Source organism: Nothobranchius furzeri, chromosome 2, assembly GCF_043380555.1.
Source record: "Nothobranchius furzeri strain GRZ-AD chromosome 2, NfurGRZ-RIMD1, whole genome shotgun sequence".
Lineage (NCBI taxonomy): Eukaryota > Metazoa > Chordata > Actinopteri > Cyprinodontiformes > Nothobranchiidae > Nothobranchius > Nothobranchius furzeri.
In genome coordinates, this window is record NC_091742.1 from 94,871,423 (window position 1) to 94,887,360 (window position 15,938).

General features: G+C 41.3%; 1 protein-coding gene across 2 annotated transcripts in view; it reads right to left on the reverse strand.

The window, feature by feature from the left end:
- LOC129161831 (oocyte zinc finger protein XlCOF6-like) overlaps positions 1–15,938 on the reverse strand; it is a 118,747-nt gene that overhangs the window by 48,093 nt on the left and 54,716 nt on the right. The window contains exons 1-2 of one of the 2 annotated variants that reach the window (XM_070548423.1): positions 2,899–3,156; positions 2,643–2,755 (exon numbers count right to left, since the gene is read on the reverse strand). The exons of the other annotated variant lie outside the window; for it this stretch is intronic. Coding sequence (XP_070404524.1) covers positions 2,643–2,652 — 10 coding nt within the window. The 5' untranslated portion in view covers positions 2,653–2,755; positions 2,899–3,156. Of the gene's footprint in view, positions 1–2,642; positions 2,756–2,898; positions 3,157–15,938 lie in introns of those variants that run through there. 2 annotated transcript variants of the gene reach the window in all.

Below are 15,938 nucleotides of genomic sequence, written 5' to 3' on the forward strand. Positions count from 1 at the left end.
GCCTCACTGCTTCTGCTGCTTTCCTCATTCTCTGACATTATAATGGCACTGTTAGAATAAAGAATCACTTTTAAATAAAATAAATAAAAATGTCTAATATTTCAAAAGATTTGTACCACAGTTTACTTGAGTACAACATGTGTGGTCGCTGGTCAGTGGATCAACATGCAGTGGTTCTGCTGTACTTCTCACTGCGGGGTCCTTCCTCCTCCTTGGTTCAGGGCGATGAACAAACAGCATCAGCACTGAGTCTCACCTTGCCTTGCCTAGTCTTAGTAAACTGTCCCTCCTCTACATGTGCCTGTAGAGTGGTGTATTAGTTTATTTCCTGCCACATTTAACTGCAGCCTTGTGCAGTTGAGAGCAGAACATGTAGAGCCTTGATAGAAAACATGTGAGAGTGCACGTTAAACTCGCTGCACACAGCTTTTTGTTATTGTGATCTCTGCTCATGGTGAGGTCGCTCCTGCTGACTTGAGCCAACCATTTTCTTCTTCTCTCTGCGTCTTTGGGTAAGCCGTAATTCTGATTCCTCCCTCAGACCGATTGCTATATGCAGGGCAGCCAACCATGTAAGATAATCAACCTATAAAGGGATTATTAAAATACTATTTTTGTACACATAGAAATATTGAACTAAACCAAAAATATAGAGATGTAAAATTACATTTCAAAATGTTATCCAACTCTAAAATTAATCATTTCAAATTTTAACCCACGGACACATTTTATTTTAATAATAAAATAAAGTTATTCAAAAGAGTTTCATTAGGTCTTGAGTACATTGCTCATAATTAATGATTCAGCTTATTTGTGCATATGTAATGACCAAACATAATGTTGGTAAAATGCTTTATTAAAAATGCTTTTATACATGTTGTACAAGTTTGGTGTTCATTTTTTCACAAATAACACTTTTTATCTACTGTGATGAATCATACAGTTTTATTGAAGTTTTCTTTGTAATTAGTTGCTATAGAAGCCAGATAAGCTGGGTTATAGATGCATGTGCTGTCTTCACATAAAAATATAAAGTAAAGATTGTAAAATGTATTCTTCTGAACATAATAAATCATCATTCAAAGCATAAACACCTACATATTTTCTTCAAGGTAAGCTAGAGCAGAATTCTAGCTTTCAATAAACACTTTTAAATGGATATTACAACTCGAGTTTAGGGCTTCTTGTAGGACTTAAAGTTATTAAATATGCTTATATTAGAGCAGTGTGTTGCATTACTGCATCATATTTATTGCTATAGTATATTATAGTAATGTATGTGGTCTAAATGTGTTCTACAGTGTTAGGACTGTCGTGTTCCTGTAATGTAGAACAGTCACGGGTGTCTGTCTTCCTACAAATGCTCGGAAAAATATAAATAGGCTACTTTGTGAAGGAGTTAGGACATAACATATAATATTATTCAATAATTACCACAAATTGCCAGGGGAAATGTGATTATATTAAATGTTTGTGATTTGTCCCACCATACGCCGTTCAAACTGACTTACAGCGCTGTGGGATGTTTGGAACTGAGAGCTCCGTGAACCACGTGACCGCGAGTCGGCGAGTTCAAAGAGTGTCGTAACTCTCTACAGCTCTGACAGAACCCTGCCCTCCTCTCCCAATGATTGGACAGGAATTTGTGAAACGTGATTGGTAGCTAAGACTCGTGCTCTCATTGGTTCCACCCAAGTTCCTCCCACTAACGCTAGAATTGAGACAGAATGATCCGTAACTGTAGATTTGAGGTTTGTACCTGAAGAATGAAATGTGTGTTTTGAGAGTTTGGATTTCAAACATGTACATTGATTTTTTTATTTTGGAAGTCTGCTAGGTAAAAACAGAAAGTTTCATGTTTCTGAATGAATGTTTGACGTTACAAAATGAGTAGTAAATGTACAACATAAAAGTTTGATTTTACAAAATAAAAAATACATGTACAAAATGAAAATTTCCTGTTACAAAATAAGAAATACAAGTACAAATTGAGAAATACAAGTTAGAAAACTAAAGTTACAAGTTACGAATCCAAAGTTACGTGTCATGAAACATGTTCCAAGTTACAAAACTTGGTACAAGTTACACTGAATATTGTCCCAATCCTAGCTCCATAGCTACGGGACTGAAGTGGATTGGAGTCCTGGATTCTCTCCGGATGGAGATGGCGAGCCTGTGCCCGAACTGAACTGAATCCCGATCAGGAGAACATCATTCTTCTATACTGAGCCAACATTCCAGTGGTAACCACTCAGACCACTGAACCCGAGTTTTACAAGACCGAGGAGACTTTCTTTTTGACTAGACTACGACCAAATAGAAGACCGACTTTGAGCTCAACCTGACTAGGTTTACTGATATAGGGGGAAAGGCCTAATTGTTTAATTATATGTCTATTGCAGCTGCAGTATTTTTTGTTCTATTTTCATATTTCTATATAAAATTACAAATCTGGTGCAACTGTGTTCTTTTGCTCATTCTTTGGATCCAGCTATTCCATTTCCCACTCACTGGTCATTTGTAAGGTAATCCTGTTGGACCTAGAGTCTGGCCTATTTATTATTATTTTTTGAATAAGTGGTAACTTCATCTGACGCCAGGGTTACAATAGACTGACAATATATTCATTCATCCACCAGTACCTGTGTCCATGCTGTCCAGGTCCAGGTGGTGAAGAACACACGATGAATCAGTCCCAGCTGATGGATGATCCTGAAGTGGTAGCAGGTTTTCTTTAGCCGTGTTTAGCTAACAGCTGCAACAGAAACAAAGCAGGAGAGCTGATTAAGATGCTGCTTCAGAACAACGCAGGAGATTAAAGACCCAACGCTTTGGTTCTGGCCAAAGGAACAGCAGCAGATCCAGAGGGCAGGAAGTCTAGAGAAAAGCTTTTCTCACCCACAACCTGATTCTGGAGCTCCGATCGTCACGAAGACCGCAGAATATCTTCTCTGGTTCTGGAAAGAACTCCACCAAGTTGTTGAGGAGGAGAAGAAAGTTTCCACAGCCTGGTGAGAAGATTTCTGCAGCAGCAGCAGTTAGTCGCTTTAGCTGATCAACTCTCCCAGAGACTGAAGTGAAGACATTTTTACTGCAGAGCCTCAAATATTCTCCTCACACACCAGAACAACAAGCTAGCTCTGTTAGCAGCTTCCGGTTTCTGCTTTTTCCGGTGGTCGGTGACCAGCGTAAAGGTGCACTAGCGCCACCTGCTGGAGCAGAATAAAACACACCTGACTCTCATACAGAACTTCCGCTGGTGGTTTTTCAGACAAAATATTTGTCGTAATGTTTATTGTTCCTCTCTCCAAAAGCACCTGGCTGCAGACCTCCACTGTCAGGCTGCTTCCGGTGGAGGCTCCACTGTCAGGACGGGAAATGCACGGGATACATTACAAAATAAAACGGCAACCATACATACGTTTGTAATTGATAGGTTTTAATATAAAATATTACGTAAAATCTATGAATTGTTTCTCTATAGTTCATATGTAGCTGTCATTTAACTTGCTTACGGTTGTAATTTGTCTAAATGAATTAACGAATGTCCGGGATAAATTTCAACATAAAATGCTAACATACTTCCGGTTGTCATATTTCTAAATAAAATCCCGAATGCTGTTTCGGTTGAATCGCTCTCCTCACAAACGCATTTATTTTTCAACCGTACGTCTTAGATTATGACAGAATATATCATAATGACCACGTTGTGCAACAGTAAAGGAAAACACACAACAAAAATGACAAACAAAACTAAGGTTTACTAAATAAATGACAACAATATATGACCTATAGAGAAATATTTGATAGATTTTACGTAATATTAAAAAATGGCGATTTTCTCCCCATGTTTTAGTGATGGTGTTACTAATTTTACCGTTAGTGTTAAAGGGTTAAGATTCTGTTCTCCTGGTTCAGACTGAAGATGCTGATCTATTGTAAAGCAGTGTTTTATATGATTCAGTAGCGTTGTTAATCTACATAACTAGAGTTTAACGCTGTTGCTATTCAGCTTCGTTAAATCCTGACAAAGATCAAACGAACTGGCAAATGAACATATATATATATATATATATATATATATATATATATATATATATGTATATATCCATGGATATTTATATAATCGATAGAAGTTCATACACCAACTGGCTTGGTCTATATTTAATCAAAAGATTAATATTTAATTTAAGAGATTTAAATTAATAGCAAAAGTTTGTTTATTAATTCAGAAGATTTAAAGAGATTTTTGCTCGTTCAGTGACCAAATATACACCACTCTGTTTTATTCAAAGAAGAGTCGGGTTTAAAAAGTTAAGAATTTATTACTATGTAGCGTCACCGAAAGTCCTCTAATTTGTGGCAAAGGTCACATTTACCCAGCTGGGTCAAACAGTACTTTAAAATCCACAGATTAACCCAAGGAGCCACGATGTCTGCTCAAGATGATATCCATATCTGCTGCTGTTCCATCCCAGGAGGAGGACACTTCAAGTCACAATGATAATAATTAGATAATAATAATTAATAAAACTCATTGATTTTGTTGTACTCGTGCCCGCAGGTGCATCTCTCCCTCTCTGGTCGGTCGCTCCCGACGCCTCAGCAGGAGGGGACATCCTCTTCTACTCACACTGGAAGCTGCCGTTTTAACTTAAACTAAGTTAGTGAAATAAGGACACGTTTTACTGAACACGTGCACATGTTCTCAGTGCTCCCTGTGCATGGACAAGCTCACAGCGCCCCGCGACGCCACCTGCAGCCTCACACACGCACACACACATATGGGAGGAGGAACCCGCACTTCCCTTTTTATTGAAGGACTTGAACTCCACCCACATAGACATTGGTAGTGATAGACATCGCACTACAACACCCCCACTCGATGACATCACAATAACATTTATGTCTGCTTTCTTGTTTCCTCACATTCCAAACAAAAACTTGCAGAAACATTCCAGTTTAACCTTTGTAGCAGATTTTGTGAACACATCTGCTATCATGTTTTCTGTTGAACAATAAACAAGGACCATATTACCACGTGACACATTGTCCCTCACAAAATGGTACTTAATGTCCACGTGTTTGCTTCTCTGACGGTTTGTTGGATTCTTTGCCAAGCTTATTGTTCCTTGGTTGTCCTCGAAGATTTTAACTGGACCATATTTGACATGTAGTCCCATGTCCGTGAGCAGGCTTCTGAGATACAGGGCTTCTTGAACTGCTGCTGCTAGAGCCACGTACCCTGCCTCACATGTCGACAGCGCAACAGTCTGTTGCTTCTTAGTCTTCCAAGAAACCACAGCGCCATCTTCATGTAGACTGAGGCAGTAACCTGTAACACTCTTTCTGTCTCCTGGATCGTTTGCCCAGTCTGCATCAGAAAATCCAAACCGTTCTAAAGTGTTCTCAGTCCTTTTGTAACATAACGGGTAATGTTGTGTCCCTTTCAAATATCTGTACACATGTTTGACAGCCATCACATGTTTTTGTCTAGGATCAGACAAATACCTTGACAGATTGCTCACAATCCAGCAAATGTCTGGCCTGGTGCAGGTCATGATGTAAATGACGCTGGGGACACACCGGCCGCGGAAGCGCTGCGAAGCGCCGAGAAGCGAATCGCTCACGAAATTCGGCCGCTGCTCGCCGCTCCTCAGTTCAGATCAGACGCGCCCCAGTCGAGGCACGCCTCGACTCAGCTGTAGTTTTTCTTTTAAACACTTGGTGTCCTCCATTTCCTCTCTGCCTTTTCTCAGCTCTTTTCCTACGTTTGAGTGTTTGTGCGTGTGTGTGTGTGTGTGTGTGTGTGTGTGTGTGTGTGCGTGTGTGTGTGTGTGTGTGTGTGTGTGTGTGTGTGTGTGTGTGTGTGTGTGTGTGTGTGTGTGTGTGTGTGTGTGTGTGTGAACCTATGGTATGAGTCGTTTCTGCCAGTTGAATCTCTTGGAACCCGCTCCAATTCTGCAGCTGTATCCTAGCAGTTTCTTCCGAAATGGGTACGTAAATAATCATGTTTTTTGGGGGTCGTACATCTCCTTGTGTTTCTCAACTTCCATAATTAATTTAAAGTCATCCATCTTAACTGCTTGCCTCAGACTTTCTGCCTCTCTGTCCTGTTTGCTCCGGTGAAAAGACACCCAAAACCACACCCCCCTTCACGTGGTCACACACGCACACAAGTTCGATGTGTGTGCGTGTTCGTGTGGTTTTTCTGCAGTGTCTGATTACGAACACATTTGACTATTGCGGAATTTTATTTTGAAATGCTTTATTTTGTTAACTTTACCGGCCTGCCTCTTATGTCTAGGTTTGACTTCCTGCCAGAATTGACGCGATTCACCCGCGGCTCGCGAAAAAAAATAGAGCCGACGCCGAAATGATCGCTGCACGGCGCGGGCTGGAGCGCCGGCGCGCGCCGGCGCGAGGCGATTCGCGGTGCTTCGGCGGCCCATGTGGTATATAGAATACCTTAACAAGGGCGCAGAATGAAGGCGGTCCCATTTTCGCGGCGCTTCTGCGGCCGGTGTGTCCCCGGCGTGAGACTGCCCACCATAGCTCTGTACTCTTTGGGATCTGTGGGGTCTCCTTCTACAGTGAGATCACACTTGGTTTCACAGGGAGTAGCCCTGGTTTTGCAGTCTGACATTCCTGATCTTTCAAGTATCTTTTGTATATACTTAGACTGGTCCATTTTTATCTCATCCTGTGTTTGTACAAAATCTGTCCCAAGAAAATGGGTAAGTTGCCCTAAATCTTTCATTTGGAAAAGATTTTCCAGTGTTGTTTTGACTTGTTTCAAGATGTTATCATGACTGGCAGCCACAATTATATCATCCACCCACACCAACAAGATCACACTTTCACCTTCTGACTGATATGTGTAGATACAATTGTCTGTTGCACTTTGAACAAAACCGTTTTTGATCAGAGAGCCATGGAGCATTTGGTTCCAATTTCTCCCAGATTGTTTTAACCCATAAATTCATTTGTTCAACTTCCAGACCATTTTTCTTTCTCCCTTTGGACCTTCATGGAATCCTTGTGGTTGTTCCATATATACCTCACAATCAATAGGTGCGTGCAAATATGCAGCCTTAACATCCATCTGATGTAGTTTGAGGTTGTGCTGAGCTGCTAGCTGCATGAGTACACGTAATGATGTGAGGTTTGCTGTAGGTGAGAACGTTTCATAGTAATCTACACCCTGCACTTGTGTGTAGCCCTTAGCAACGTATCTTGCCTTATGTGTCTCATTCCCTTTTGCATCCTCCTTCAATGCAAAAACCCACCTACCTCCAACTGTTTGTTTCCCTTCCGGTAAAGGAACAAGAGAAAATGTGTTGCTGTCCTTTAAAGCTGTCATCTCATCTGTCATTGCTTGTTTCCACTTTTCCCTTCTGTCTGATTCTAAAGCTTCATCATAACTTTGAGGGATGCCTGTTGCAATACGGTAGCAGTAATCGATATCTAGCTCGATACTTGAACTGCACACTCATAGTCTTCAAGATATTTAGGCTTCCTTCTCTCCCTGCCAGATGTGTGTATAGCCTGTGTGTCTTCCTCTGTAACCTCGGTCTGGGACTCTTCAGGTTGAGGTACTTCAGTTACGGTCGTCTGCCATCTACTTACGTAACCCCCACTTTTTTCCAAATCGGTCTGTTTGTTTTTCTCAAGAAAAGTCACCAGCCTGAGTTTTTGAACGCTATTTGTTTCTGGAAAGAAAACCATTTTAGCAGGAGAATGAGTGTCAAAACCCACAAAGGTCCCTCTCTTTCCTTTTGGATCTAATTTCTTCCTGTCTCTGTTAAACACGATGCGCTCAGATCCAAACTTTCTCATTTCAGATAAGTTTGGTTTTCTACCTGTAAATAGGAAATATGGGGTCTCTCCCGTTCTGTTGCAGTAGCATCTGTTTCTTATCACAGTAGCTAACTTTGCTGCATGGGGCCATAACTCCTTAGGTAACCCTGACTCTGTCAGCATGCACCTGACCGTTTCAAATAAGGTGCGCCAATTTCTCTCCGACGTCCCATTTTGGTGGGGAGAGTACGGGGCTGACCTTTCATGCCTGATGCCATTTTCTCTCAACAAAGTTTGGTACTCCTCTGACATGAACTCAGTTCCATTATCTGACCTCAGGCGTTTAACCTTTCCGAATGGTTCCATGTCTGCTAGGAACTGCTGTGTAGCTTGGACTGCTTTGTTCTTGTTCCTTAGAAAGTACACATGAATAGTACCAGAATAGTCATCGACAAAAGTAATAGCATACTTAAAACCTTCAAATGACTCTGGGGAAATAGGACCCCCTAAATCAGTGTGCACCAGCTCTAAGGGTGCTTTAGCCCTTATGTCAGCTATTTCCCTTTTACACAAGTTTCACATTGGTTGGTTTTGTCACCTTTGTCTCTGATTTCCATCCCCTCTACTACGGGTTCGAGCTTCAAAATATCCCCATAGTTACAATGACCCATAATCTCATGCCATTCCTTCAGATCAAGACATACATTACAGGAATCCTTGCTGTTTGAAACAGTTGTTGGTGTAGCGTCCAAATAATATAACCTGTCCTTTACCTTCAGCCTACATGTGGAGCCATCTGGGAGGATCATCTTGCTGCTGTCTTTTTCAAAACTGAATTTTACTCCCCTTGACACCGCCACCTCCACAGACAAAATGTCTTGTGGATACTCAGGAATCAGGAGAGCACTGGTCAGTATTATCTTCAGAACTTTTCCCGTGTCGTCAGTCACCTCCAGCTGAGCGTCTCCCCGCGCTGTAACACTGCCAGTGTGCCGCGTGCCGTCTGCCAACTCCATCACGCGCCTCTTCTGCTGGAACGCCTTGTCGAACCGGATGAAAGCTTTTTCATCTGTGATGATGTGAGTGGAAGCACCGCTGTCAATCAGGAGTCCTCTCTGCGTTGTGTCTTTAGGTTTGTACTCATTTACTTTCAGTAGAAAAGAGCTATTTTCTTTAGCTTCACACCTGTGACCTGTTTCTGGAGATCTGTTCCCCTGCGCAGTCTCTGTAAGAGTGGAGGTCTTGCTGTTGTCCCGCGTCACAGTGCCAGGGGCGTCGGACTGGGGGGGGGGGGGGGGGGGGGGGGGTACCGTTTACCCAGGGCCCACTGCAGGGAGGGGCCCTGAGACAGCTTTGAATAAAAATGTTTTATCAGTGGCGGCTGGCCAGTAGAGGGCGATAGGGCGCCGCCCTCCCAGTTTCCCCAGTGTTTTTAATTTTTATTAAAAAAATAAAATAAAATTAACAATAATCACATATTCTAAGTTAATTGTGTGTTTTGTAACAAAAATAAATCATATATATATATATATATCTATATTGGTCTCTGCCGGTCTCTTTTTTTTTTTTTTTTTTTTTTGTCTCTGCCGGTCTCTGCCGAGCGGTGGAGGCTGTGGGCTGTGTTTCAATCGCCCAAACAGGACGGGACCAGCTGTCCAATTGCTGACAAGAAAATCAAAGGGTAGGAATGGGAATGTATCCAATCAGCGTCAACGTTGTTTCAGAAGCATGATGGGCGATAGAGCTACCACCAAAGGCTTTCGTTGGTGTTCGGTAGAACTCGGAGAGTCTCGTGACGCAGATGTAATGGACGCCAGTGTGCCTACAACCAGGATACCGGATCTCAGCAGCCACTGAATTCAGTTCGGTCTCTTCTCCAGTATCCGTTCGAGAGGAGAACTATGGTGGAAAAACTTAATGTCAAAGAGCTTGGACCAGATCAGCCCGACGTAAAGATAAGCGAGCAGGAGGAGGAGAGAGGTAAACTGTACACACGAGGCTTCTGGGAAGGCTTGGCTAGCTGGATGCAATCACGCTAATGCGTTATTTTTGCTTTCCGTGTTTGTTATTCAAAACGACGGTGACAGATGAGGCATGGATTGAGTCAGGAGTTACGGACATGAAACATTTTTCTGAGAAGGTGAAGAAAATGAGTTATCCCGGGCGCACATGGACAACACGGTGAAGCTAGCTATGCTAGGCAGAGCTAACATTGCCATGCAGCTAGAGACGAGGGACGCAGGCTTGCAGTGAATAAACACAATGAAGAAGTGGATGAGAACCGGCACAGTGTATGAGCACAAGGATGACCTCCTCAGATGTTTCCAGATGATCAGAGACTCGGATGACTTTGATCCAATCACTGAGAGAGAGGCAGGAGGCTTTGTTAGAATGCTGGAGGAAGAAGATTTCGGCTTTCTGCTGGCATTGTGTCACAAGATCATGCCACATGTGGACATGCTGTTCAACCAGCTGCAGAAGAGGAACATTGACTCTGTCTCCATCACAGGGGTCATCCAGAGCTTCACCAACAGTATGCAAAAGATCAGGTACATACTTGTTTATTTAATATTATTGTGATGAAATTCTCCAGTATGTTAGTTTCACAAACAGTAATGTGGATGTGGACCATATATGGTCATGTTAATTTATGTGCAATTTAATGCAGTATTTTTCAACCTTGGTCCGCAAGGCAGTGTGCCAATAGTCAGACACACGTGGATTAATCTCTTTGTCCAATAATGTAAGACAGGAAATAAAAGAGCTGTGCTTAATTCAGGAAATAGTGAAGTTGTGCACAAAGCTCAGAAAGCACAAGTTTGTTTAAAAAAAAAATAGCACAGCCCCACCAAAAATATTTTTCACCAGCCGCCACTGTGTTTTATTGTTGTTGTTTGTTCCCCCCAACTTACTTAATGTCTTAATAAACTTCCCTTTACCTGGATAAATAGGTTAAGAAACAGAATTTCGCCTTAAAAATAATAACTGAATAATCTCTGAGGCATCTATCACCCCTTAAAAATGTGCAAAGTGGTTTAGTCCACACCAGCGGCCAGGGGCTGCACTGCCGCATGTACAGCTAATGAGACATCGCAGATGCCGACAGCCAGAGCTGGAGGCAGGAGAGTCAGTCATGTCTTTTCCCAAGAAAGGGAAATCTGGCTTCCACAAAAGAAAAGAAAAGAAGAAGGAGAAAAAGTTAATTGAACAGAAGCAAGTATTGACTAGGTTCTTCAAGAAGGAAGGTGAGCAGCAGCAGCAGAACACAGTTTTAGCTGATATTAGCTAGCTCTCAGAAGCTGCATTCATGTTAGGTGTTCAGTGTTAAACGCCTTTAGTTTCACCATCAAGATCAAATATAAATTAATTAGTGTTATCAGTGAAAACACTAATTAATATATACACTCTTAAAAATGCTGGGTTATTTTTCTAACCCAACTGCTGGGTTAAGCCTGAATTTTTAGAGGTTGGGTCAATTTAACACATCATTGGGTTAAAAATTCTGACCCAGCGTATTGGGTTAAAAAAGGCGGGAAATAGTAAGATCCTCCCCCTTGTCTGTGAGCCCACTTCACCATTTTAAACCAGAGGATGACACGGACATTAATGGAGCTTCACACCAGCAAGGATTTAAAATAAGGTAAGACGTTACTAATAAAGAGTTTAAAGATTAATTTCATTAAAACTGGACATGTAGTTGATAAAGTAAGGGATTTTTAGCCTGTCTGTTCAAGACAACCGACTCATAGTTTAGATTAGGTAGCTGGCTACTTAGCTTCCTAGCATCGATATATATATATATTTTAGATAGAATGTAACACATAATCTGCAGCACAAGTGCTCTGGAAAATGTTGTGATCTTCTGTCCACACTCCCTGACATAGCGAGGCTCTACTGGGGGGTGTTAGGCCTTCTGGCTATTTTATACCAGTGGTAGCATCCCCGCTAACAGCAGAGGGCCTTTATGCTACAGTCATGTGAATAATGTAACACATTTCAATTTTACAGACAAATGGCTGGATGTGGCTTTGTTGTGGCTGCCAGTGCTTCTCCAAACTGCACCATACAAGTTGAAGGAGAGCGTTCTGACCAAGCAGAGGTTCAGCAGGCCTTCACTGACTTCCAACCTGTAAGTTCTGTTATTTTTTCCTTCAGTTATCATTCACAGCCCACTCCAAATATGTTTCAACAGCTGTTTGTGAAATCATAACCTTTATGCCTAAATCTGTTCTTTTTTTCCTCTATGCCCCTCAACTTAGACTGGAACCAGTCTGGTGAAGAACCTGAATGGGACCACAGTGGAGCACCACATGTCCTTATGGCTGCAGGAGACCATCGATGTTCCCAAGAATTTTTTATCATCAATGGAACTGGAATACTCATCTGTTCTTAAACATTTTTTGTGTCGATGTCAACCATCCAAAACCACGTGCACAAATTTGGGGGTTTATTCAAACATTTATCTTTGCATCATGAATCTAATGACAACCCAGGGTCCAGACCAGGAAGCAGAGTCGTAGTTTAACCCACCCCTCTGCAGCTTCTGTACTGTTACCCACCCACTACCCCATAGAGACAGTGTCCTGCCCACGGCCAAAACCACACAGATTAAATATCAGGCTTAATAAAGCAAATCATGGAAATCTCATAAATATTAGAACAAATTCAACTGAGCAGAAAACTAGAAAAATTAAATGTGGGTTGTTGAACATTAGATCCATTTTTTCTAAGACTTTGTTAGTTAATGAGTTGATTTGTGATAATCAGATTTCTTTGCTCTCTCTCACAGAATCCTGGCTGCAGCAAGAGGACTATGTTAGCTTAAACGAGTCGACTCCTTCAAATTATTTAAATCATCATATTGCTCGAAGTACAGGGCGAGGAGGAGGAGTGGCAACCATTTTTCATTCGGACTTATTAATCAGTCCCTTACAGATTAATAGCTACAGTTTGTTTGAACATCTTATTCTTAGTTTTCCTAATCCAGATTGCAAAACTGTAAAACCACTCTTGTTTGTAGTTTTATATCGTCCACCAGGCCCTTACTCTGAGTTTTTGGATCAGATCTCTGATTTTTTATCTGATTTGGTGCTAAATACTGATAAGGTCATTGTAGTGGGGGATTTCAACATTCATGTGGACATCGAAAATGATAGCCTCAATGTAGCCTTTAGCAATATCTTAGACTCAATTGGTTTTACTCAAAGAATACATAGCTCCACCCACTCCTGCCATCATACATTGGACCTTGTTCTGACTTATGGCATTGAGTGTGAGGAAATAACGATCTTTCCACATAATCCAGTCCTCTCGGACCACTTTCTGATAACCTTTGAGTTTTTTATAACTGAGTTCTCGAGACCTGAAAGTAAATTTCATTATAGTCGGTCTCTATCTGACAACGCAGTTGCGTCTTTTAAATCAACTGTTCCATCTTTACTGTCCTCAGCATCTCAGAGGCATGTAGCAGAGGGCAATATTTTCAGTTCTAGCCCCTCACAAATTGATGCCTTAGTTCATCATGTGAATTCCTCTTTACGTGTGGCATTAGATGATGTTGCCCCTTTAAAAAAGAAGGTAATTAGGGACAGGAAGTTGGCTCCCTGGTTTAACTCTCATCTACGAGCCTTAAAACAAAACTCTAGGAAATTGGAGAGAACATGGCGCTCTACGCACCATGAGGAGGCCTACCTGTCCTGGAAAAATAGTCTTGTGCTTTATAAAAATAAGCTTCAACAAACTAGAACTGCTTATTTTTCAGCATTAATTGAGGAGAATAAGCATAATCCTAAATTTCTTTTCAGTACAGTTGCTAAACTTACACAGAATCGTAGCTCTGAGCCATCTATTCCCTTAGCCCTCAGCAGCAATGACTTCATGGGATTTTTTACAAGTAAAATTAATTCTATTAGAAACAAAATCTTTTGCATCCTCCCTAATGCGATTTCTTCTTCCTCAGTAAGTGAGGCAGCATCAGAGGTAACTGTAGAACCTCATCTGTGCTTGAACCGTTTTGATCCAGTTGAGCTTTCAGAGTTATCAAAAATATTAGCTTCATCTAAACCTTCAACTTGCATTTTGGATCCAATCCCAACCAAATTATTTAAAGATGCATTTCCTTTGGTTACTGCCCCCATTCTAGATATAATCAATCTATCCTTAGTAAATGGGTATGTACCACAAGATTTTAAGGTTGCTGTAATCAAACCTTTACTTAAGAAGCCTTCTCTGGATCCAGATGACCCAATGAATTACAGACCAATATCTAACCTTCCATTTTTATCCAAAGTCCTGGAGAAAATAGTGGCCATCCAAGTATGTCAGCATTTAAACACTAATGCTCTGTTTGAGGAATTTCAGTCTGGTTTTAGAGAGTATCACAGCACTGAAACTGCATTAGTGAGAGTTACAAATGATATTCTTATGGCCTCAGATAAGAATCTTGTGTCTGTTCTAGTCTTGTTAGATCTCAGTGCTGCCTTTGACACAGTTGATCACAATGTTCTTTTAGAAAGACTTGAACATGTTGTAGGGATCAAAGGAACAGCGTTAGGCTGGTTTAAATCCTACCTGTCTGACAGATTTCATTTTGTAAATGTACATGACAAATCTTCTTCATACTCCAGGGTTACTTGCGGAGTACCACAGGGTTCAGTGCTTGGACCAATTCTTTTTACTATATATATGCTCCCAATTGGTAAAATCATTAGACAGCATGGGATAAACTTCCACTGTTATGCTGACGATACTCAGTTATATTTATCCATTAACCCTGATGAACCTAATCGGTTGGGAAGATTACAGGCTTGTCTTGAAGACATAAAAATTGGATGACTCTTAACTTCTTGCTTTTAAATCAAGACAAGACGGAAGTTCTCATCTTTGGACCAGAAATCCAGAAAAGGAAATTGCCTAGCCAATCGCCTGACCTTAATGGCATTACATTAATCTCCGAGAACAAAGCAAGGAACCTTGGTGTTATCTTTGACCAGGACATGTCATTCAAATCCCAGGTTTCACAAGTTTGTCGGATTTCCTTTTTCCACCTTCGGAATATTGCTAAGATTAGAAGCATACTTTCCAGGAGTGATGCTGAAAAACTAGTTCATGCATTTATTACATCAAGACTGGATTACTGTAATTCATTACTCTCAGGAAGTCCACAGAATGTAGTTAAAAGTCTTCAGCTTGTCCAAAATGCTGCAGCTAGAGTTCTGATGAGAATTAAAAAGAGAGATCATATCTCTCCTGTCTTAGCTTCCCTACATTGGCTACCTGTTAAATTCAGAATAGATTTTAAGATCCTTCTTCTCACATATAAAGCTCTTAATAATCAAGGTCCATCATACATCAGTAATCTGATTGTTCCATATGTTCCTAACCAAGCACTTCGCTCTCAGACTGCAGGTCTACTGGTGGTTCCAAGAATATCTAAACTTAGGATGGGAGGCAGATCTTTTAGTTATCAGGCTCCTCTCCTGTGGAACCAGCTCCCAGCTTTAGTCCGTGAGGCAGACACTTTGTCTACTTTTAAGAATAGGCTTAAAACATTTTGATGTTCTGCTGACTAACGCATTAAGGTGAGTGTTGGGTGTTGATGGACATTAGAGAGGATTATAAGACACCTTTCGTCAAACATTTTGACAGGTCTATTGTTCTTTGACCTTTCATTCCTATTGTTCATTTGACCCTTGACCTTGCCCCCCCTTCCTATCATTAATCAAATGGACAGGTGTATTGTTCAATCTTTGCCCCCCCTTCCGTATCATTAATCAAATGGACATGTGTATTGTTGATCGTCCAGATGGGCTAGACCCCCCACGCCGCATCATCAATGGCGTATTGTTGAGCGTCCATGATCCCCCACGTCATAGGCTAATGTGTGTAATGGTGTGTGGTTTCTTTTTTGTGATAGCCCATCGGTTCCCACAGCCCCTCCCTTCTGAGTGTAATCCTATTGTGTTTAACTCTTTAAAAGCTCAGATCTGTCCGAATGGTGAAAAGCCGAGCTCTAAGAAAAAATGATGAACCACGAGGAGCTGAATGAAGCACCAAGCCACCTCTCAGATATGTTCCTCACCTAAATATGGTATGGTCTGCTAGCTCTTGAGTGAGTGACAGAAGCTGAAGTCAATGCA